The sequence below is a fragment of the Narcine bancroftii genome, chromosome 5 (genome assembly GCF_036971445.1).
Source record: "Narcine bancroftii isolate sNarBan1 chromosome 5, sNarBan1.hap1, whole genome shotgun sequence".
Lineage (NCBI taxonomy): Eukaryota > Metazoa > Chordata > Chondrichthyes > Torpediniformes > Narcinidae > Narcine > Narcine bancroftii.
In genome coordinates this window covers 162,371,301-162,395,172 of record NC_091473.1, presented here as the reverse complement: position 1 = coordinate 162,395,172, position 23,872 = coordinate 162,371,301, and the positions used below count along the sequence as shown (strand labels likewise).

The following is a 23,872-nucleotide window of genomic DNA, read 5'->3' as shown; positions in this document are numbered from 1 at the left end:
TCTGCTCAATATTTGGAAGAAGATTCATGTAGAAAGGAATAAAACAAATTACCAACTACCAAAACTAATACTGACGCAAAATCAGCTAATCCCTTTTACAATAGATAACCTTTCCTTTAGAGAATGGGAGAGAAAAGGGATCAAAAGAATAGAAAATTGTTTTTCGGGAAATAAATTATTATCCTTTGAACAAATGAAGGATAAATATAATATAACTCACGATACAATGTTTGCATACTACCAACTGAAAACCTACTTGAAGGACAAATTGGGAAATAGTCTGAGGTTACCAGAAGGAAGCAATTTTGAATATGTGATACAGACACAATGATAATCAAAAAAATTGTAACAAACATGTACATCAAACTGCAAGAAAAAGAGAACGAGGAAACAAATGGTAAACCTAAACAAAAATGGGAACAAGATCTAAACATAAAGATAAAGAATGAAACATGGGAGAAGCTATGCTCCAGAACTATGAGAAATACAATAAACACAAGGTTACGCATGATACAATATAACTGGATACACAGGCATACACACCTCAAAAGTTAAATAAATGGGACCCAACAGTATCAGACAGATGTTTTCGCTGCAAAAAGGAAACGGGAACAACAATTCATGCAATTTGGACATGTGAGAAAGTGGAAAAATTTTGGGAAGATCTAAATCAGATATTAAATAAAATCACAAAAAGCAATATACCAAAAAAAACAGAGATCTTCCTCCAAAGTAATATAAGAAACAAAGAATTTGGACTCGATTTGGATGGAGCACAAAAAAGATATGTTATGATAGCCCTAGCTGTAGCAAAAAAATGTATTATGTCAACCTGGAAATTAGAAGACAACTTGAGAATACAACAATGGTATATAGAAATGAATAAATGTATTCCATTAGAAAAAATAACATATAATTTAAAAAATAACATTACAATATTCGACCAAATATGGGAGCCATACATGAAACACAATAGAGAAATCCTACCGTGGACTTCCACCACATAAAATGACAGAAGGAGAAGATAATGAAAAGAACTGTCTCAGTAAAATTTCTTGTTCATTATTATTAAGTGACAACATTGTTTAACGGGTTTAATGTATCTTATAGATTGAACTTTAAGTAAATGGGAAAGGGAGTGAGGGATGGAGGGAGGGAAGGGAGGGGGGAAAAAGGGGGAGAAAATGACACTATATATTTAAGAAGAAAAATGTCTGTATGTATCTTGGTCAATATGGTTTATAGTGTGAAAAATAATAAATTTTTTTTTTAAAATAATAATTTTGGTAGTTGGTCATTTGTTTTTTTCCTTTCTAAGTGAATCTTCTTCCATATATTGAGTAAATGATACAGTACTGGTCAGCTTTTATATTGCACCAACTTTTCATCCCACTTATAAAGTACATGTTCCCGTACCTTCTCCCCTATTTTATCTAGCTCTATCTTAGTAGCGGAGCACTTTCAAACCCAGTGCTGACCCTGCCACTTCAGCTCTGTCTTCGGCTGAGCATGGGCCAGGAGGGGCCACAGGATAGGGGGCCATGGCACAGCAGAAGGCAGGGACATGGAGAGCTTACACCAGGATCCTTCTGTCAATCCTTAGTTGGAACCCTGTGGGCAGGGAGAGCCTGCTGGGGCTACCTTCAACCAGCGGGCCATGCAATCCAAAGCAGGCAAGTGGACCCAGATGCCCCAAAGTCCATACTAGCCCTGGGGTGAGCTGTCAAAAGGCCCAAGCAGTCAGACCACCACCAACGGCAAGGAGTCACCCTGCAAGCTGATCAGACTGAGCATCGTCCAGCCCCCATGCTGCCCCAGACTGCCCTGTGACGTCCAGGAGGGATCATGGCAGCAAAGAGCAGGGAACAGACAAATGGGGTGGGAGGGGGAGCTCAGTAGCCCAGCTATGGCAGCCAAGGCACCTTACAGCCGAGGCCTCGCCAGTGGTCCCACCGGCAGGAAGCATGATCTGGCCTCAGAAGCAGGCCCATCTGCCTCTGAGGGAGGCCTGAAAGCCCATTCTTCCCTCACCGAGCTGGACGCTTGGGTGAACCCAGCCCCATGCCCTAGGGGGACCACTGTTCTTCTGGTCGATGTGCCTGCAGTTGCCCAGTGCCAAGGCAGTACAGGTGGGCAGGAGAGGCATCTCTCACACCAAGGATCTGAAGCAGGTGTCTCCGTGAAGGTGTACCCAGGAGGGCAGTAAACTCAGACCCAAGCTGAACAGTGCCAAGGAGCTCAGACACCACCTCATCCTCTGCCTCCAAGGAGCAGCTGATCACAAACCTGAAAAGCCAGGCACAAAGGCAGAGGGTAGGCAAGCTGCTGAGGCCTAATCCTAGCCAGGAAGGCCCAGCCAGGCTGGAGGCTGTGCAGAAGGTCCCAGACCTGATCTGGAGGCCGTGGTTGCCCCCCACCTTCCCACAGCTGGACTTCCACACCATCTTCCAGTTCCACACATATATTCCAGCCAGCAGCCAGTGGGGAAGATGGCTGGCAGTAAGGAGGCGCCCAAGATGCAGCCTGTCTGCAACTTCCAGGCCCAGCTGGAGACCTGGGAGCAGGTCGGCATTCCCCACTAGTCCATTGGCTTCCCACCGTGCTACATACCCGTGGACGGAAGGCCTCAGGCTGGCCGCCCAGCCCTGGCCAGGGCAGGAAGCGTGGGCCTGTAGTGGGCTGCAGTTGATCCCCTGGCCTGCAGCATTGAACCCTCTGGTGTGCTCCCAGCCTGTGTTTGCTACCCCACATCTGGAGCAACTGCAGGCCCGTCCCGCCATCCAGAGCCAGGACGAGTGCGATGCTGAACCTTGGCCACAGTACCAGCAGCTCCCCAAGCCTGATCCTCCGGCTGAGCTCCATCTGCCAGTCCCCCGCATCAAACCGCAGCAACCGCCCTTTGCCACCTGGCCTCAGCTCTCTACATGGGTGGAGGGATAGTTGGCACAGCTGCAGAAACAAATCCAGACCATGGCCCTGCTCCAAGAGGAATCCAAACTTTCGGCCCCAGCTCCCCTCCAGCCTCAACCACCCATTGCCAGGCCTTGGAAGCAAGAGCGGCTTCTTCCCCCAAGCCTGTGCCCAAGAGCTGCACAAGGCCAAGCTTCAGAAGCAGGCCAAAGGGAGAAAGGACTTAGCCTCCTGCTCAAGCCCAGGCCTGCAGCCAGCGGAGAAGAATGAAGCGCAGCGGCCAGTGGGACATTGGACACTGTTCCAAGTGGACAAGACATGCCCCAGGAAGTATCCCTGCTGCCATTAGGGGACCAGGGACACTTGCACCTGCCAAGGAACATCACCACCTGGTTAGTTGGCTGCCGTCCCCTCCTGGACCGCCCTGCAGACTCAGTGGTCCTCTTCCCCAAACCAAGGACACAGGTCGTCAACTCAAGATGTTTCCCTGAAACCCCTCCCCCATCTCCCGTGATTGGTCGGAGCTCGCATCCACCACAGAGGCCACAGTCTACCAGCCTCCAATAAGGCACCAAACAACACCTAAAACACACACCTGCTGATTAGAAATCTGAAATAAAGAGAGTTCTGGAAACACTCAGAAGATCCTGCAGCATCTGTAGAGAGTGAGCTGATGTTTCAGATTTAAGATTCTCCTTCCTGCTCCTCTTGACCTCTTCTCCTCTTCCTCTTTTCCTGATCTGAAACAATGGCCGTTTTCTCTCTCTAGAGATGCTGACTTACCAGCTGAATATTTCTGGTTTTACCTGGGGCATCAAATATTGCACTGAATCAGATTCTTGATTGAGCAAATACCATAAGTATGCATGTATTAGTTGATACTGTGTAAAAGTTGACCCCCATATTTTTGGTCAAGGCTGTCCACCTACCCTCTCACCCACCCCTCCGACTGCGGACTCTGGTCCAGGCCCTGGCCACCCGCCCATCCAAGGTCCCAACACCCCAGCCATCTGAGCTTCTGACATCCTGACCGCACCCCCCCCAAATCCCAAGTCCGAGTTCCCATTTCCCCGTCTGCCCATCCCATCCAAACTCACAATGCCCCAGCCGCCCTGCCTGTCTGAGCGCCTGACGCAATGCCCCGGCCGCCCCACCCATCCGAGCTCCCGATACGGCCGCCCATCCAAGCCCCTGACATGACTGCCCATCCAAGTACTTTACACGACGCCCAGGCCGCCCCGCCCATCCGAGCTCTCTTGAACAATGCAGGTACTTTTTTTTGTTGTCAAAAGTAGTGGGATTGTAATAGTCGACCCCTCATTTACTCTAAAAATTGGTCCACAAAATTCTATTATTACACGAGTGTACACGGTAATTGTGAATCGTTTGCACACTGGTTCTGATGCTCTCTATCTGGCTCAAACCCACCACTGATACACCCCCATCCATGCTCTCATTATTCAGAAATTTGACAACTCCAACTGATACGAGGCCTCCCAGGTTACCACTCCCTTCACTCACCCCCTAATCTCACTGGCTTGTCCACCCCTCCCCACCCATACCCTTCTCAGCACTCCACAGTTTACTTTATTTTAAGATCCCCAACACCATTGCTCACTGCTATTCCTCCTCACAGGACCAACATCGTGAGAGAGCCCTTCTGTGAGACATCCTGAGTGAGGTCAGCCATGCTGGTGGTGTCACTGGTCGCTGGGACCAGTTCTGCTTGGATAATTTCAAAGGAAACAACATTCTCAACTAAAAGAACAAATAAAAGACCAGAAAGGAAGCCCAAATCTTAAGGATATTTCTAATATTTTCAGGAATTTGAAGATTTCTGCAATACCATTTTCTGGACATTGTGAATATTTTCCAATCCTGTATGGAATTTCTTGAATTAAATTGTCATTACAGTTTAAATGCTCTGTTTGTCGACCAAGTTAGTATTAACTGTTGCAACTTTTTAAAGCAAAATGCCCAGGATAAACTCCTCTCATCACTCTTTCCCCAGCCTTTGTACATGCTATATTCCAGACCAGCCCTTCTGAACAGGGCCTCTATACCTCCCCTGGAGGCCACAGCACATTTAAGTAAAAGCCTGGTTTTCTTTTCACCTCATGCAACTTAATTTTTATGTTGTTTATGTAGATGGAAGTACAGAAGAAATCAAAAGCTGACTGCTTCACAGGAAAGGGGGACCAGAAAGTTTGAGCAGAATCTCAAGGGGACAATAGCCAAAAAAGGTTGATAATGGCAGCTCCAAATTACTGGGAGATGGTTTCATTGAGCACCTTCACTCTGTCTGCTAAACAGCAAAGACCTCCCAGAGACCAACCACTTCCCATTGCCAAAGTGACATGTCTGTCCATGGCCTCATGCTCCACCTGGAAATTGGAGGAACAACATCTGATATTCTGTCTGGGGACCCTCCAACCAGAAGGCATCAATATCAACCTCCAATTTCTGTTAACCTCCTCTTTCTTTCATCCTTCTGTCTTGTTTCCATCTCCCCTCCTCTTGTCCTATCAGCGGTTTCCCTCTTCACTCTCTGCCCCAATCACCTCAGCTTTTCATTTCTACCTTCCCACTTGTATCCACCTCTTACCTGTTTGCCTGTGTGCTCCTCCCTGATAAAAGGTGGAGGGTGGCTGCTCCAGATAACCACAGGTACACCATGGAATACCCATGCATCAGCACACGAACGGGATACAGTTTTACGCTCAACTCCTCACTGGCTTTCTTCAAAAACGTTTATTCAGTCAGCAAGGTGCGCGGATCTGTGAGCATGATGGACCTCGGGTGAGGGTGCTTTCCTGCATTTGTATAGTTGAGCTACAACCATGGAGAAATAAGTCAAGCAAACCATGACTAAAAATGAACATAGGAGATTTAATAGCTCAGAGGTGCATAGCACTGAATAGAACCATTGAAGGACAAGGCTTGTGTGATGACAGTTTTAATGTATTTTTAAAAATTTTTTATTTTTGACATTATGAACCATACTGACCAAAATACATACAGACATTTTTCTCTTGAATATATAGTGTCATTTTTTCCCCCTTTCCCCCCCTTCCCATTTATTCAAAGTTCAATCTATATGATACATTAAACCCGTTAAACAATGTCGTCACTTAATAAAAATAAACAAGAAATTTTTGTCTTTTACTTTATATACTGAGTCAGTTCATTTCGTTGTCTTCTCCTTCTGTCATTTTAGGTGGTGGAGGTCCGTGGTAGGATTTCTCTATTGTGTTTCATGTATGGTTCCCTACACCATGACCTCAAACATATGCTCCAAGAAGGAAAAGAGGCCAATACTTGAAAATAGTGACTGAAAAGCAGGTAAGAGTGCTAGTGGAGATCTGTGCAAGCCGTCTTAGGACTCAGGCAGATCTCCCGCGCAGCGTAATAGCTTCTATTAGTCATATAATTTTTTTTTAAATTTGTGATCCTGGTTTGCGGGGTTACGGCATCATCACGACATCATCAACCCTCCCCTTTGGAGCCATATTCAGTGACAATCCTTTTACAGAGGAGCTGGAGCGACTTCAATTTAAAGACAAACGATATCTGAATTTACATTCGGCTTTTTAAAAAAACTATAAAAAGGCCTAATATAACCCCACTCTTCAGACACTTCACTTACCAGTCAATACCTTTGCTCACATCTAATTCCATTTTCCATCTTGTTCAGTACATCTACTACAATCTCAGTCTCCTGCTCACTTCCCAAACCCATTGATACCCACTCTCATCCCAGTCTTGGACCCATCGATAATCTAAGTTCAATTTTATTTCCTTGCTCGTGCTCCAGTCTTCATTTTCCCATTTTCTATCCTGGAATGAAAGGCCATTTCCAGAAGGATAAAGATCACGATACTTCATTGTAAGAAGGTGTTTCAGGCCTTTAATACTGTTCTATTGAGTCAAACCAACCCATCCAGTGACAACTGTGGCTGCTCACACTGAGCTGCTTTAGCTAGTTACAGTTTCAAAGTAGGACACTGCCTGCAACTTGTGACAATCGTGAATATCTCAGCCTACACTGTCTGATTGCAGCTCAACACTATGGTTCAATACCACAGGCCTCTCACACCACTGCTATGAATACATCCATACCTTAATAATTCACTCTAATCAGACCCTGAGCTCAGAAGAAACATAATTTTTAAGTGTTTAAAATTTTATTTACAGCAGGGTAGAAGACTATTCCTACCATTTAAACCCTTGCCGGCTAATTACACCCAAATGAACCTACATTTTTGAAGGGTGGGAGGAAACTCATGCGGACACGGGGAAGAACATACAAACTCGTTACAGACAGCCCTGGATTCAAACACTGGTTGCTGGTGTTCTAACACTGTTGCACTAACTGCTACGCTAACTGTGCTGCCTCAAACAAACTTACCAAACACCATCAAGCTACATCCTAATCACCACCCCGGTGGAGGCTCGCAATGAAAGAGCTTCCTTTCTCCATGATACTGAGATTTGTATCTGCATCCTATCAAACATATTCAGCTCTGAGGCAGGATCTCACCCAAAACATTGACGATGCTCTCCCCCCACCCCCAAATCTGCCTCCACAGATGCCACACCCCCTGCTGGCTTCTTCTAACAGTTTGTAGTTAAGGGCTTGTTTGGATGGCAGGTCTATAATATAAAGATCTGTAACATAAAGATGGAGTTTGATGATGAAGAAACTACCCCTCCCTTTCATGTATTAAGATCTTCTGCTCTCAAAGCTCTTTTTGATCAGCAAGCATTGAACTCATCAAAAACAGTCTCACTGAATCTTTAAAGCAGTTATGGAGAGAGTATTGGCATGATCTACCAACCTTCTTTGCATACTCTGTCATCATCTTGGATGTGATGGGGAAAAAAAAGCTTCAGTGAACAATATATTTTTGTATGGCTTCTCAGCAGCCAGCTATTTAATCCCTACAGAAAGAAAAATTTGCCCTTCAGGATGTATTTACAGTAAAGCAAACGTGTGATATCACTGTTGTGGTGTTGGAAAGATGGCAAGTGATGTGCGCTGCAGTTCCCAAATAAGGTGACAAATCTTCAGACACACTGACCAAGTGATAAACATGCACCTTCCATGTGGCATGATCTGTTCTTCCACACCCATGAGAGTGTCTGATCTGAAAGACTACTTCTGACAGCAGTGCTGGAGTGCACTGCATTGCCAGCACAGATCTGTGTTGTGAAAGCCCTCATGTGGGAGTTGAGCCCAGAAACTCTGATTCAAAGGCAACTCTACACCCAACTTAGCCACAGCCCTTGCTGATTTTTACGGAGCCAGCACCACCAGGTTGAGGAACAGCTTCTTCCCATGGGCAGTGAGAATGCTGAATAACTGCTGAACTGCCAAAGCAACTCTCCGTGACTCTACCGTTAATAATATTTATTTTTAATATATGTATACAAGACAAACAGAACATATATATATATATATGTTCTGTTTGTCTATATGTGGTGTTATGTACATATGCATTGTTTTTGCACCAAGGACTGGAGAACGCTGTTTCGATTGGCTATACTGTTACAACGGGATGATAAATAAACTTGAACGAACAATGGTACAAAGTCACAAGAGGGAAACTGGGGTTCAAAGCAGTTTCAGAAAGGGAATTTATTTTCCAGTTACCATAAGATAATCATTTGAAGGAATTCTGGAAAATCTAAGAGGACAGCCAGAACCTTTTTCCCAGGGCGAAAATAGCAAACACCAGAGGACATCTGCTTAAGATAAGTGGAGAAAAGTTGTTTTTGTTTCTACAGAGAGTGGTGGATACCTAGCTGTATTGCAATGGAGGCTGGTACAAAAGGGGACACATGGATGTAAGTAAAAGCAAGTTATGGGTGTGTGGTAGGGAAGAGTTAGATTGCTGCTTAGTAGGTTTCTATAGGTGAGTTTGAAGAGCCTTTACTGTGCTCTAATGTTCAATGCAAATATTCCCAGACTCCACCCACTTCTGGCACACCAGTCACAGTTGGAGATCTATCTGGGTGCACTGAATCACTTCACAGTTCAACAATTCTCCATCAGGTGAAACCTCTTTACACCTAGCCATGCTTTAAGCTGCACAGCTTTCCAGGCCCTTTTCTACTCTGGATCAAAGTAAACCAGGTCTTCACCTTGCCTCAAATTTCCTCACCAACATCTACTGCCAGAACCATAGAGTTAGCTTGTGTGAGGATTCCCAGCTTGAGAATGGACAGAAAAAGAACAATTTTAAAACTTAAAATATTCAGCTCTTGTCATCTCAGTGGGTCATTGAATTTAGAGACCAATTCAATTTCGCTTTGAACCCATTTCAGGACATTATCTACTGTTAGAGATGTCTAAAATTGGATACATGATCCTAAATCGGTAGTTCTCAACCTTTTTCCCCCATTCACATTCACCTATTATTACACTGTGGTTAGTAAGGGACAACTTTAAGGAGGTATTTTGGTGGAAATAAAAAGGTTGAGAATGACAGACCTAAGTGAATTGACACCATTTACAAAAGAATGCAGCATTATTATTTGATATTTGACTATCCTGGTGAAAAAACTAAGTGACCCAGTTTTGTTCCTACAGTGTGATCCGGATTGCGAAACATAAAGAATTCAGATACTTCTCAGTCAGCATACCCAATCTTGTAATCCTGGCTTCACGCATGTGCATGGTGTTTGCCCTCTCCAGGGTTTTACTTCAGATGAAAAAAAACCCCAATCCTCAAAAGCATCTAGAGCTTGTTTGCAATCCATCCCTTCTCCAAAATTCCAGCTCTCTCACCAATCAGTTTTTTAACCTAAAAATGACCTTAAAATTTGTCCCCAAATTCCACAGGGTTGTCATCAAGGGGCTTGGTCTATACATTTTGCTCAAGATCATTTGAAGCCGAGGTATTCGGGGGGCAAAAGGCAGTTTTTATAGCCTGCTAGAGCCTCAAATGCATTCAATGTCTCTGGGATAGAAAATTCCAAGAGATTCACTGCTCTCACTTTTATCTTAAATGGGAAATGCATTAACAGAGGAAATTGGTCCCACAAAACCTCAATGACTGGGGACTGAAAAACACTCAGTTAAAAACCAAGTTACAAGAGTAACCAGCAGAGCACAGCTTTGAGAGGAATCAAAAACTAATGTCAGTGCAGTGCTGAGTATCAATTCAGTTAGTACCAGGTACCCCTGTCAGGTTTCAAGTGTAAGAAAAATAATACTGATTCCAACAAGGATGGTCAAGCCAGAGCGGTCTGCTGCCTGCACCATTTCTTCAGTACTTCAGATCAATTTTTGCACATCCCCATCGGATCGTAAAAGGAATGCTAGGCATGGTTTAACTTTTTAGCCCTGCTATCATGCAGCAATACTTACTTAGAATCAAAGTCATTAACATTTGAGTTGTGCAATGTAACATTCAAAGGAAAGGATATCTTTTTTCAGGACACTCCACTGTGCTCTGATTTCCAAAACATCTCCTTTAAAATAAAAAGCACAGGGAAAAATCCTTTAAATCCACAAGTGTCCTGGGAGCAACCATTGGCTATCAATACAACTGGACAAGCCACATAAAGAGAACGGCAATAAGAAGTGGTCGAAGATTGGGCATCCTGTGACAAGTGACTCACAGTGGTCAAATATTTTTCCTCATATACAAAATGTTGGCGAGGTGGTTAGCACAGCGCCATGACAGCGTCAGTGACTCGGACTCGAACCTACCGCTGTCTGCAAGGAATATGTACATTCTCCACATGTCTGCGTGGGTTTCCTCCGGATGCTCCAGTTTCTTACCACCCTCCAAAAACGTAGAGGGTGGTAATGAGTATTTTGCATCAGTCTTCACTGTGGAAAACAATAACAGAATAACAGACTTTCAAGAGTATCGGAAGAGAGGTGAGTGCAGTCATGATCACCAAAAAGGTGTTTTGGAAGCTGTATGCAGTGCCAGATTCACATAGTAGCAAAAGTAACATTTATTTTGGGCCCCGCATTAAACGCTTGCTGATTTGTTCTGTCACTTTATGTACGATGAATGATGAACAACTGACTGGATGTTAACCTAAACATTTTCATCGCAGCGGCGATGAGATACCACACACTGATAGTCTGTGTGAATAACCCCAAATTAAAGGTGATAATTGGCTAAAATCGCTAACCAATGCGATGTTATTAAAATGGATGATGGGAATGTGATATCTCATCGCTGCTACACAATTTGCCAATTCTCAACTTGTGAAAGAAATGGAGATGAAACAAAATTATTGGGGCACCATTCTAGAACGAATACTTTTGACATTTGAAATTAATCCCTACATGTAATTAATACTATCAGTGTTATATAATGGCGGTTTTGGGGGGTGGGGGGAATTGGTGCCGTCGGCACCCTAGTTCAGCCAGTTTCGAGCCGGTCTCTGGCAGGATTTTAAATAACACCACCCACGACCGGGCGGATGGACCCCGCGTGTCCTTATGGCAACACATCCTCGCCACCTTTCCGCTGTTGCCGTGTACAATGGAGCCAGGATCAAGCTGAGTCTGCGCCCATTCCATTCCCTGCCCTGCCCCACCCCCCCAACCCCCAACCCAACTACCTTCATCTCAGCAGCTGCAAAATGTTTTCCACCCCTCAACAAACGTTCTTCGAGGCGCATCCTAAGTTTTGTTTCTCCTTCCACAGGGGCTGCGCATCACGAAATTCCGTCGACGTCGTGGCTGAAGTAAAAACAAAGTGCTGGAAAAACTCAGCTGGTCAAACAGTGTCTTTTATTCAGCAAAGGTAAAATATACGTCAGCAGCATTTTGCGCTTTTACTGGCCGGTCGTCGTTGTTGTTGTGCTTGTCGTCCCATCGAACTACGCAGCCCACAATGCACATCGAGCACTACATGTCCCAGAATGCCGGACACTACATTTCCCACAATGCAATGAGCCGCCGTTCCGGGCTCTGTTGTTGGGAGGCCGCGGGCCCGCGGGACGGCCATGGTTGTCAGCCAGTCGGAGATAGTCGAGCGGACGTTGCAGGGCTCCGTTGTTACCTCCAACCTCAGCGCCCCGCACGGTACCGCGGGCGGGCCTCGCGGCTGCGAGAATGGCGCTCTGATGGGGAACTTCGGCATGTTCATCCAGGGCTTACTCGGGGTGGTGGCCTTCAGCCTGCTGATGCGTGAGTGCCGGGGCCGGACCGGGAGGGTCGCGGGGCTTCGCCTGCGTTTGACGTGCGTCCGGTACTCAATGGGGACTTACCGCAATATTCACTTGGTTTCAGACCAGCCCCCTGGCAGTGAAATTGGACAAGGCGTTTCAAAGTGTCACTGTCAAAAGTTGGCACAAAAGTTAACCCACATTGAATTAAAAAAGGGCCATGGTAACAGGAGACGAGGTGAGAGTGGAGAACTGCTTTGGTGAACAGAAGCCTATGTCCAGTGGTGTCCTGCTGGGACTCTTACTGTTGTACTCTTAATGATTCAGTCCATTCCAGTGGAATGGGAAATTTGCAAGTTGCACATAAATTGACAATGTTGTTCACAGTGAGGAGGAGAGACGTGGTTTATAGGTTTGTACCAAGTGTCTGGTAAATCGTGCAGAGCAATGGCAGAGGCATTTAATCACCGTAATTGCAATGCGATGCACTTCGAAAGACTAATAAGAGTAGAGAGATATCGGAGGGTGGCAAAAACATTAAGTTGTAGTAGGAGGTGACTTTCCATATATTGGCTGTGACTCCCATACCGTAAAAGGGCTGGATGCCTTAGAGTTGGCCAAATGTGTTCAAGAAAGTTTCCTAAATCAATAAACAGAGATGATCTCTGGAGAGAGTGCAATACTTGATCAACTACAGGCACCAACCCTCTTTTCAATCTTCTTCAGCATGATGCTGAACCAAGCCATGAAAGACCCCAACAATGAAGACGCTGTTTACATCCGGTACCGCACGGATGGCAGTCTCTTCAATCTGAGGCGCCTGCAAGCTCACACCAAGACACAAGAGAAACTTGTCCGTGAACTACTCTTTGCAGATGATGCCGCTTTAGTTGCCCATTCAGAGCCAGCTCTTCAGCGCTTGACGTCCTGCTTTGCGGAAACTGCCAAAATGTTTGGCCTGGAAGTCAGCCTGAAGAAAACTGAGGTCCTCCATCAGCCAGCTCCCCACCATGACTACCAGCCCCCCCACATCTCCATCGGGCACACAAAACTCAAAACGGTCAACCAGTTTACCTATCTCGGCTGCACCATTTCATCAGATGCAAGGATCGACAATGAGATAGACAACAGACTCGCCAAGGCAAATAGCGCCTTTGGAAGACTACACAAAAGTGTCTGGAAAAACAACCAACTGAAAAACCTCACAAAGATAAGCGTATACAGAGCCGTTGTCATACCCACACTCCTGTTCGGCTCCGAATCATGGGTCCTCTACCGGCACCACCTACGGCTCCTAGAACGCTTCCACCAGCGTTGTCTCCGCTCCATCCTCAACATCCATTGGAGCGCTCACACCCCTAACGTCGAGGTACTCGAGATGGCAGAGGTCGACAGCATCGAGTCCACGCTGCTGAAGATCCAGCTGCGCTGGATGGGTCACGTCTCCAGAATGGAGGACCATCGCCTTCCCAAGATCGTATTATATGGCGAGCTCTCCACTGGCCACCGTGACAGAGGTGCACCAAAGAAAAGGTACAAGGACTGCCTAAAGAAATCTCTTGGTGCCTGCCACATTGACCACCGCCAGTGGGCTGATAACACCTCAAACCGTGCATCTTGGCGCCTCACAGTTTGGCGGGCAGCAGCCTCCTTTGAAGAAGACCGCAGAGCCCACCTCACTGACAAAAGGCAAAGGAGGAAAAACCCAACACCCAACCCCAACCAACCAATTTTCCCTTGCAACCGCTGCAATCGTGTCTGCCTGTCCCGCATCGGACTGGTCAGCCACAAACGAGCCTGCAGCTGACGTGGACTTTTTACCCCCTCCATAAATCTTCGTCCGCGAAGCCAAGCCAAAGAAGACAGGGCAGGGCAGGTGATGGAAGTGTGTGCCAATAGTTTCAAGATAATTACGGAAAAGGGCAGGTCTGGTCCTTGAGTTGAGATTCTAAATTGGAGAATTTTGATGGTATCAGAAAGGATCTGGCAAATGTGCATTGAGACAGGTTGTTTTTCTAGCAAAGGTGTACTTGGTAAGCAGAAGACCTTCAAAGGTGAAATTTTGAGAGTACAGAGTTTATATGTTCCTGCAGTATGCCTGATGCCTTCATCTTTGAAAAATGCATCCAGCTACAACTTCTGACCAACCAAGTTGGGGAATTGGAGCTGGTTGAACTCCAGATCATTCAGGAAGCTGAGGAGGTGATAGACAGGAGTCAAGAGGAAGGTTGCTGGGTGGCCGCCAGGAAAGGGAACAGATAGTCTGTGCAGGGCACTCCTGAGGCCATTCCCCTCAATAACAGGTATACCATTTTGTGGAAGGGGAAGGGGGAGGGGGAGAATGATCTACCAGGGCCAAGTCATGGTGATCAGGTTTCTAGCATGGAGTTTAGACTTGTGGCTAAGAAGGGAAGGAAGGAGAAGAGGTGACTTGTCGTGATAGGGAATTTCATAGTTAGGGAGACAGATAAGAGGTTCTGTGGAAGGGATCAAAAATCCCGGATGGTATGTTGCCTCTCTGGTGTCAGGGTCCAAGATATTGGAGATAGAGTTCACAGCATTCTCAGGAGGGAGGGTGAGCAGTCAGATGTGGTCTATGTAGGGGCCAATGAAGTGGGTAGGGAGGGAAATGAGGTCTTGCAAAGAAAGTTCAGGGAGTTATTCGCTTAAGTTGAAGGACAGAACCTCTAGGGTTGTGATCTCAGGATTGTTACCCCTGCCACGTGCTAGTGAGGTTAGAAATGAGAGGATAATGCAGCTTAACATGTGGCTAAAGATGTGGTGTAGGAGGGAGGGCTTCAGGTTTCTGGATCTTTAGGCTCTCTTCCAGGGAAGGTGGGACCTGTTCCAACAGGATGGTTTCCATCTGAATGATAGGGAGACGAATATCTTTGTGGGGAAAATGATGTGTTTGAGAAAGTATTATGCTCGGTGGGTTCACAGAGAGACAAGTCTGGGCACAAGTGTTACAATCCAGGTAACTTTATTGAACACATGGGACACAAACAAGGGAAGGCATCAAACAATACTTCATTACTCTTTATTAAACAACTATATAGACATTCACATTGGGCCCAGGTTGGACTCCGCATGTGTACACACTTCACAGACAGGGACTTGCTGATTCCCTGTACCAACAGGAGTGTGTCTCTCTGCAAGCACTGATCTATTGCAGTACAGTGCTACAGCTCAACTTAAGTGTAGTGCACACCTTACCCATGACTCTTCCAGTGATGTCCACAGTAGAGACCTGGTTTGGAGCAATGTCTGGGACTTGGACCAAAGAGCAGAGAGAGAGAAATGTTTTGTACTGTCTGAGCTGGGTATCTGGCTAATGATGATACTGAGTCATTTAAATGAGCCATCAATAAGGTGTGCTCTAATGGGTGGCCGGAGTCCAACCTTGAATGGCAGGTGATGGAACTTCTGAACAAGTTTCAGACAGGGAAATCACATAACCATCCAGAATCCACAGTGTTCCAGAGAGGGAGGCCACATGTTCCTCCACAATCTACCTATAACAGAAGCAGCTCATGCTGCTTCCGGGATTTTAAACTAGATTTGTAGGGAACAGTAAAAGGTGATGTGAAGACTGCATGTAACGTCAGAAGTCAAAGGGTTGTACATGGTGGAAATTTTCTTGGATGCACCTATTTCAATGCAAGGAGTACTGTAGGAAAGGCAGACAAGCTTAGAGGGTGGATTGGCACATGGAATTATGACATTTTGGCCATTATTGAAACTTGGTTGCAGGAGGGGCAGGACTGGCAGCTCAATATTCCAAGCTTCCATTGTTTCAGATGGAATAGAACAGGGGGAATGAAAGGGAGAGGAGTGGCATTGCTCATCAGGGAAAATATCACAGCTGTGCTCAGACGTGACAGACCAGAGGGGTCATCTACTGAGTCTTTATGGGAGGAGCTGAGGAACGGGAAAGGTAATGACCAAACTCACGGGGTTGACCGCCCAATAGTCAACAAGAATTGGAGGAACAAATCTGTAAAGAGATTGCAGACAGCTGCAGGAAACAAAATGTTGTGGTAGTAGGAGATTTTAACTTTCCACATATTGACTGGGACTCCCATATTGTAAAAGTGCTGGATGGTTTAGAGTTTTTCAAATTTGTTCAGGAAAGAGAGCTTTTGGCACACTGGCCTTCGTAAAATTGATGCAGGAGTTATGACAAGTTGAAGTTGTTTAGGGCATTAATGAAGCCAAATTTTGAGTTGTGTGGAGTTTTAGTCACCTACTTAAATTACATACAGCACATACAGGCCACCCAATTGACCTACAATATCCAGTATGTTTTTGAACAGGGAGGAAACTGGAGTGCCTGGAGGAAACCTACGCAGACACAGAAAACACACAAACTCCTTGCAGGCTGCGTGGGATTCGAACTCTGGACCCGGTTGCTGGCACTGTAACAGTGTTACACTAACCACTGCGCAAACCTTCCCTCCCTTAGAGGAAGGATATCTATAAGACTGAAAGAGTGCAGAGAAAATTTATAAGGATGGTGCTTAGATTTGGAGGAGGTGAGTAAGAGAAAAGTTGACTAGGTTAGGATTTAATTTCCCAGAACCTCAGAGAATGAGGAGAGATTTGATACCGATACACATTTATGAGGGATATAAGTAGGGTAAATGGAAGTGGGACTTTTCCATGAGGTGAGGTGAGAGAAGAACAAGAGGACATGGGTTTAGGGTGAAAGGTGACATGTTTAAGGGGAACTTCTTCACTCGGTGGCTGGTGAGAGTGTGGAATGAGTTGTCACTGGAAGTGGTGGTATGCAGTTCGATTTCAACATTTAAGAGAGGTTTGGAGAGGTACATGGATGGGAGGGGCATGGAGGGCTTTGATCTGAGTGCAGGTCAGTGTAATGACAAGGAAAATTAGTTGATGTCAACTTGATGGGCTGAAGGGCCTGTTTTTGAGTTGACATGTTTCTGTGGTTGTCAGTGGTGAGGAAAATAGGAACTTCAGTTCACATATCATAGTATGACACAGTAGGGGAAACAGGCCTTTAAGCCTAACTCAACCTTATGTCTACACAAACTATTTCCATTGGTTTGAGAAGTACCAGTTCAAGTTTATTATTAGTATCAAAGTCGTATCTACTTCTGCAACTCCATGGACAGCTCATTTTTACCACCCTCTGGTAAAAGTTGCTGTTCACGTTTCTTTTTCTGTTCTTGTTAAAAATATACTCCCCAGGTTTGGACTCTCCTAGCTTTGAGCGAGGAAAAAAATGATGACAATTTACCCATCTATGCCCCTCATGATTCTCTGCAGTTCAGTGAGGTCCTCCCACACCAATAAGCCTCCTTTGCTCCAGAGAGAAAATCCCCAGACCCCTTCCATAAAGCCAATGTTAATTTTTACATACAGTATGGTAACAGGCCCTCTCGGCCAACAAGCTCCTGCCGCCCAATTACACCCAATTGATCTACAGCCCCGATGTGTTTTGAATCCAGTTGACCAGCTCCCCTTGGATCCTGTGTGATCTAACCTGCTATGTGGGATGTCGAGCTTGTGGATAACATCTGCTACACTGTCCACAACAGTTCTCCTGGTAGCAGTTTAAAAAAAAACTATCAGATATACGAGGCACGGGTCCCTATGTTCAAAGCTGTGATGACTACCTCTGATCATTTTGAGAGCAGTTGCTGTCTGCTGCCAATGAGGAGGCATAGTTGAACAATGAGAGCAGAGGAGGTGAAGCCAACCAGAAAATATAAAAGGAGTGGGGTCTAGTGAGGTGGCAGTTTTGAGGTGGCTATTGTGAGAGTGGGACCTTGAGGCTTGTGTGAGCAGAGGCAGAAGGTCTACAGCATTACAAGATAAAGTAAGGCTTTCCACTGGCATTCTTTTCAGTGATTAGTGCAGGCAAGATGGCAGTTCTGGTTTGCCAGTACTTCTGTTGCAGAATGTGGGAAGTCAGGGAATTCCTGACAATGACCTCCCTGTAGGAAGTATGTGCAGTTCCAACTCTTCACTGGCCAGATCATGGCAGCTGGACCTAAGAATTTAACTTGTGTTACAATGGAAACAAAATTAAGAAGGATGATGAATACAAGACCGAAGGTGTTGTATTTAAATTCATACAATATGGAATAAGGTAGACGACCTTTCAGTGCATTTGGCACTTATGACATTGGAGGCCTGACTGAGTTATGGCTGAAAGAAAATCACAGCTGGGAGCTGAACATCTAAGGATTCATGGGTATCAAAAGGAAAGGCAAATGGGGGGGGGAGGGGTGAGGTGACGCTTTTGGTTAAAAGATTAATCAAATCCTTGGGCCGAAGAGACATGTAGAATCCCTGTGTGTAGAGTTAATAAACTGCAAGGGTTTTTAAAAAAAAAAGCACTGATGAAGTTATATACTGACCCTCAAACAGTAGCTATACAAATTAGAGGGGTATATAGACATGCAAAAGGGAAAATGTTATGATAGTCATGGGAGATTTCATTATGTAGGTTGATTGGGAAAATGGGGTTGTTGATGGATCCCAAGAAATTTAAAGAATACCTTCGGGACGGCTTTTCAGAAAAGTTTGTTGCTTGGCCGACCAGGGAAATGGCAATTTTGGATTGGGTCTGCATGATGTGCCAGAGTTGATAAGGGACCCCTGAGGGGATGGTGATCGTAATATGATAGAATTCATGCTGTATTTTGAGAGGAGAAAGTAAAATCACAAGTATCAGTACACCAGGGGTCTACAAAGGTATAAGGGAGGAACTGCCCAAAGTTGATTGGGTGGACATTAGCAGGGAAGATGGCAGAGTAGCATTGGCTGGGGTTTCTGAGACTAACTTAAGACACAGGATAAATTCAGGAAAAAAAGATACCTATACGAAAGAGAGAAATGTAAACAAACTGTGCAATACAAAATAAATTCAGTAATAAATAAAGTGCAGAGGAAGAGTTTTTAAATGAGTCTCTGAATCTGTTGTTGGGGAGTCTGATGGGGGAGGGGTAGCAACTGTTCCTGAACCTGATGGTGTGAGTCGTGTGGCATCTATGCCACTTTCCTGATGGCAGCTGCGAGAACAGAGCATGTGCTGGGTGGTGTGGATCCTTGATGATTTCTGCTGTTCTCCGACGGCAATGTTTCCTGTAGATGTTTTCATTGGTGGGGAGAGTTTTGTCTGGGCTGTGTCCACTATCGTTTGTAGGGCTTTCTGCTGTGAGATATTGGTGACCATACCAAGCCATGTTACAGCCAGTCAGCATACTTTCCACTATACATCTGTAGAAGTTTGCCAAGTTTCTGATGTCATACTGAATCTCCGCAAACTCCTGAGGAAGTAGAGGCACTGACGTGCTTTCTTTACGATGACATTAGTATATTTGATCTACGAAGGGTCCTCTAAGATAGTGATTTCCAGGAATTTAGATTTGCTCATCCTCTCCACCTCTGATCCCCAGTGATCAATGGATCGTACACCTCGAGTATTCCCTTTCCAAAGTCCACGATCAGTTCCTTGGTTTTGGTGACATTGAGTAAGAAGCAGCTATTGGTACACCATTCAGCCAAGTTTTCAGTCTCCCTCCTGTATTTCCCCCTCATCATCCCTTTTTATACTATCCACAACTGTGGTATTGTCAGCAAATTTGTAAATGGTTTTATTGTAAACCCCAAATTTCAGGATCTAGGCCTCAGCACACCCTGCATCCCTCTGCAACTGGAACCTTGACTTCCTGTCTAATAGGCTACAATCAATGAGGATGGCTAACAAAATAATCTTCATGTTCGCACTCAACTCTAGGGCCTACTATACTTCCCCAACAGCCATGACTGTATAGCTAAATAGCATCTAACTGCCAGCAACACTACTGCAGTAGACCAGGTAACAAATAATGATGACATGAAATACAAGAGATTGAAAGTCAGGTGGCATGGTACCACGATAACCTTTCTCTCAACATCATTAAAATGAAGGAGATAATCAATGATCCACACCCCTGTCTATTTTAATAAACCTGAAATCAAAAGAGCAGATAGCAAGTCCTAAAGGGTAAATATCTCCAAAGACTTGGCCTGGGAGAAGTGTATTAACGTGCACCAACATTTCTACTTAAAAGATTCAGAAAGTTTAGCCTGTTTCCCTTGTCCCTTAATAACTTCTACAGGTGCACCGCTGAAATAAACTTGCTGAATACTCCTCGGCGTGCTATGGGAACTGTTTTCCTCAAGATTGAATGCAGCTCAGAAGATAACGAAAATTTCCCTTCTTTCCATCTGCTGAGGAGAGGCAGCCATCACACCCCAGAGATGCTCTCTTCTTCCCCTTCCAATCGGGGAAAAGACTTATGAGTGGGAAAGCACATGCTGACTGGCTGAAAGATAGTTTCTTCCCCATAGCCATCAGGCTCGTGAATAAATCTCAGAATTTCTTGATTTGTGATATTTGTTCTTCCTTTTCATTGTAATCTTGTGGTCTGTAAATTGTACTCTTTATGTTGCCGTATATATTGTCAGAGATGACCTGTTCGCAGAAGAACTGTTCTCACCAGATCCGGTATTTGTAACCATAAACATAAACTGAGGAGGATGAGGGGGACCCAAGAGAGGTTTGTAAGATCATGAGGGGCGTAGATGTGGTAAATAATCATAGTGTTTCCCCAGTGCAGGGAACCTACAGTCATGAGGGCATAGATTTAAGGTGAGGAGAAAAAGAGTTAAAAGGAACCTGAGAGGTACCTTCACACATAGGGTGCCGGGTATTTAGGACAAGCTGCTAGAGGAAATGGTGAGAGCAGGGACAATTGTAATTTCAAAAGATGTTTTGATGGTGCATAGATAGGAAAGGTTTAGAGGAATGTGGGCCAAATGCAGGCAAATAGGACTAGTGTGGGCAAGTGGGAGAGGATGAACAAATTAAGTTCTTGGGAGTCACTCTCAGAAAATCTTTCCTGAACCCAACACACTAATGGCATTGTGAAGAAAGCACCTCTACTTCCTCGGAGGTTTGGTATGATACCAGAAACCCTTGCAAATTTCTACAGATGTGTGATGGAAAGTGTGCTGACCGGCTACATCACAGTCTGTATGGGGACACCAATACCCCTGAGCATAAAGCCCTTCAAAAGATAGTGGACACAGCCTAGGACATAATAAGCAAAATCCTCCCTGACGAAAAGCAGCAGCAATCATCAGGATCTACACCACCCAGCACATGCTCTGTTCTTGCTGCTGCCGCCATAAGAAAAGGGATGCAGGTGCCACAAGACTCACACCACCAGGTTCAGGAACAGCTGTTCCCCCTCCCCCATCAGACTCCTGAACAACAAACTCAATCAGGAGCTCATTTAAGGACTCTTACTTGTGCACTTCATTGATTTTTTTTAAATTCTCTCTGTTCTACTGTTTGATTACATCGTTATCTGTTCACATTTCTTTGTGTTTATAGATACTCCCCAACTCGTGACCTATGTGACTTGCATCCATCTGCACATACGACTGAATTTTAAGAAAAAAAATTTACACTGTTTATGTTGTATTTGACAAACTATAACAGGGATACAGGGTATTTAAGAGCCAAAATGTGCATACTTACCTTGTTGGTCGGTATCCCAGGGTCTGTAGGCTGGGCACATCTGCAGGTCTTCTGTTGACACATGCGTGGTGGGTTCATGTATTGGAGTTTGGTTGGCGCATGCGCAAGAATTAAGGGCACAAATTCAATATTTTCAGGGTATTTGATTCTCGCGCATGTGGCAACCAAACTCCAATACACGAACTCACCGCGCATGCGCTTACCAAAGACTCGCACATACGCACAGGAAGCAAGATGCCTGTGTCCTGCCCACAGACCTCGGGACACCGACTAACAAGGTAAGTACGCAATTCTGACATGTGTTCACTCCGAGATATGACCGGTCATCCAGAATGGAACACAGACGTATGTTGTGGAGTACCTGTATATGTACAAGCTGTGTACATTCTTTTTGTACTACCAAGAAGTGGTAATTCTGCCTCGCCCGCAGGTAAAAGAATCTCCGGGTTATTTGTGATGTAATGTTTGTAGACTGACAATGAATCTGAAATCTGATTGACCGACAAGTCACGTTTCAAGTGACTAGAACTTGAAACATCACCTCTGGTTCTCTTTCCATGGATGTGACCTTATTCGCTGAACATTTATGCCATTTTTTGCTTTAATTTTAGACTTTCAGCCTGTCCAGTTTCAGTTTCTGTGTTTTTTTAACTTGCACAAGGAACTTCATGCCACAGAACCCAAGTTGCTTTCACTACGTCCTGAGTCATTATAACTTCTATTAACTGTAATTTGGCTTTATTATCACGGAACAAGTTTGGATGCATCTTGTTAATTTTCCTTGATCCCATGGAATTTAGTTTTCCATTGATCACTATGCTTAAATACATATGGCTGACATTAATATCTATCATACATTCTCAAAAATATCTTAAATTTCCTGCTTATATTGATTTAAACAAAAACATTTCTAAACATTTGATTTTTATTTGTATATTCCATTGTCTGTCTATTGCAGTGAAACGTTTTCGAGAGCCAAAGTACGAGAGGCGACCGTGGAAGATATGGCAAGTATTGAGTGGTTATAAAGATCATTGCGATGGATCTTCTGGCACATTTTCCTTTACTGACAAGTTAATAACATGCCAGGTTAACAGTATATCTATTCCAATTTAATTTTGATTTGTTTTATGATTTTAGTTATTGTTTAATATTTAGACCTGATGAAGAATTTTGATGAATGTCACAAGAACTTGCAAACGTTGACTTGAAAGTGCAAGTTTGATTGCCAGCAAGCTGGGAGTTGTGGCGGGATTGTTTTAATGCTTTAAGTGCTATTATTGTTTCTGCAGTCAGCCATGTTTCAGGAGGGGCCCTATGTTGTTTCACACTTTACTGATATACTGGCCTTGGACAATGCTGGAATGAACAGTATTGTCCAGAGCTAAGATAACTGACAATTTTGGGCAGTAAGAACCTGCCCTTGCTGCAGTTAGAAATGGCAACTTGATCCTTTTTTTTTGCTTCTCCCTTATCATTCATTGAATCCCCATGGCACCTTGCAGAATCCCCACCTACTGGCACTCTCTTCTCTTGAAACAAGCACTACCCCTATTCATAGCCACCTCCATCCCTTGCCACTTTTAAGCTAAGGCTGCCCACCCCCCCCCCCCAAACCTCCAAATCTTTATGCCATAGCTGGTGCCTTTTCTCTCTTCCGCAGCCCCCTCATAGACTCCACTTTCCACTCTACTCCCTATGCTCATGAGCTAACAAGGCAAGAAATAAGAGAGCACAGTTAAATGCATGATTTCAGGGCTGTTGCAATTGGGAGAGCTTTAAGATTCTTGGACCATTGACCTAACTTCCAGGAATGTAGGCCTGTACAAGAAAGATGGGTTGAAACTGAACTGGAGGCAACAATATCCTGGCTGAAAGATTTGCTAGTATTCTTGGGAGAGATTAAACTTGCCTGGTAGGGGTTAGAACACAAAGCTTAAGTATAGTGAAAGGAAAACCTGAGGAGATTGCAGAAGTATATTAAAGGCAAAAGACTAACTTAGGAGATAGTAGGGCCCCTTGAAGATAAATGAGGTTGTCTCTGTATTCAGCCACTGAAAGTAATGATGTCTTAAAAGAGTATTTTTCTGTATTAACCGTGGAGAAAAACATGGATGCAAGGGCAGTTGGAGAAGTAAATGTGATTTCTTGAATAAAATCCATATCTGGTCAATGCTGGCTAAGCTAGGACCATTTGTCTCTGTTCGCCCCATATCAGTCTAAAACCTTTCCCATCCATGTCCCTGTCTAAATGGCTTTTGA

The 23,872-nt window shown here is 44.7% G+C and overlaps 2 protein-coding genes across 8 annotated transcripts in view; both read left to right on the top strand.

Annotated features, from left to right (window-relative positions):
- cep15 (centrosomal protein 15) overlaps positions 1 to 12,225 on the top strand; it is a 47,141-nt gene extending 34,916 nt beyond the window's left edge. For 4 of the 6 annotated variants that reach the window (XM_069939536.1, XM_069939537.1, XM_069939541.1 and 1 more), the window contains one exon: positions 4,547 to 4,790. In XM_069939536.1, the coding sequence (XP_069795637.1) occupies positions 4,547 to 4,576 (30 nt within the window). In that variant the 3' untranslated portion in view covers positions 4,577 to 4,790. Of the gene's footprint in view, positions 1 to 4,546; positions 4,791 to 6,127; positions 6,253 to 8,697; positions 8,717 to 11,585; positions 11,685 to 12,172 lie in introns of those variants that run through there. The other 2 variants (XM_069939532.1, XM_069939538.1) reach the window with 2 other exon arrangements.
- Positions 11,726 to 23,872, top strand: part of stimate (STIM activating enhance) — a 45,038-nt gene continuing 32,891 nt past the window's right edge. The window contains exons 1-2 of one of the 2 annotated variants that reach the window (XM_069939528.1): positions 11,726 to 12,070; positions 22,569 to 22,617. In XM_069939528.1, the coding sequence (XP_069795629.1) occupies positions 11,887 to 12,070; positions 22,569 to 22,617 (233 nt within the window). In that variant the 5' untranslated portion in view covers positions 11,726 to 11,886. The remainder of the gene's footprint in view (positions 12,071 to 22,568; positions 22,618 to 23,872) is intronic. The other variant, XM_069939529.1, reaches the window with a different exon arrangement.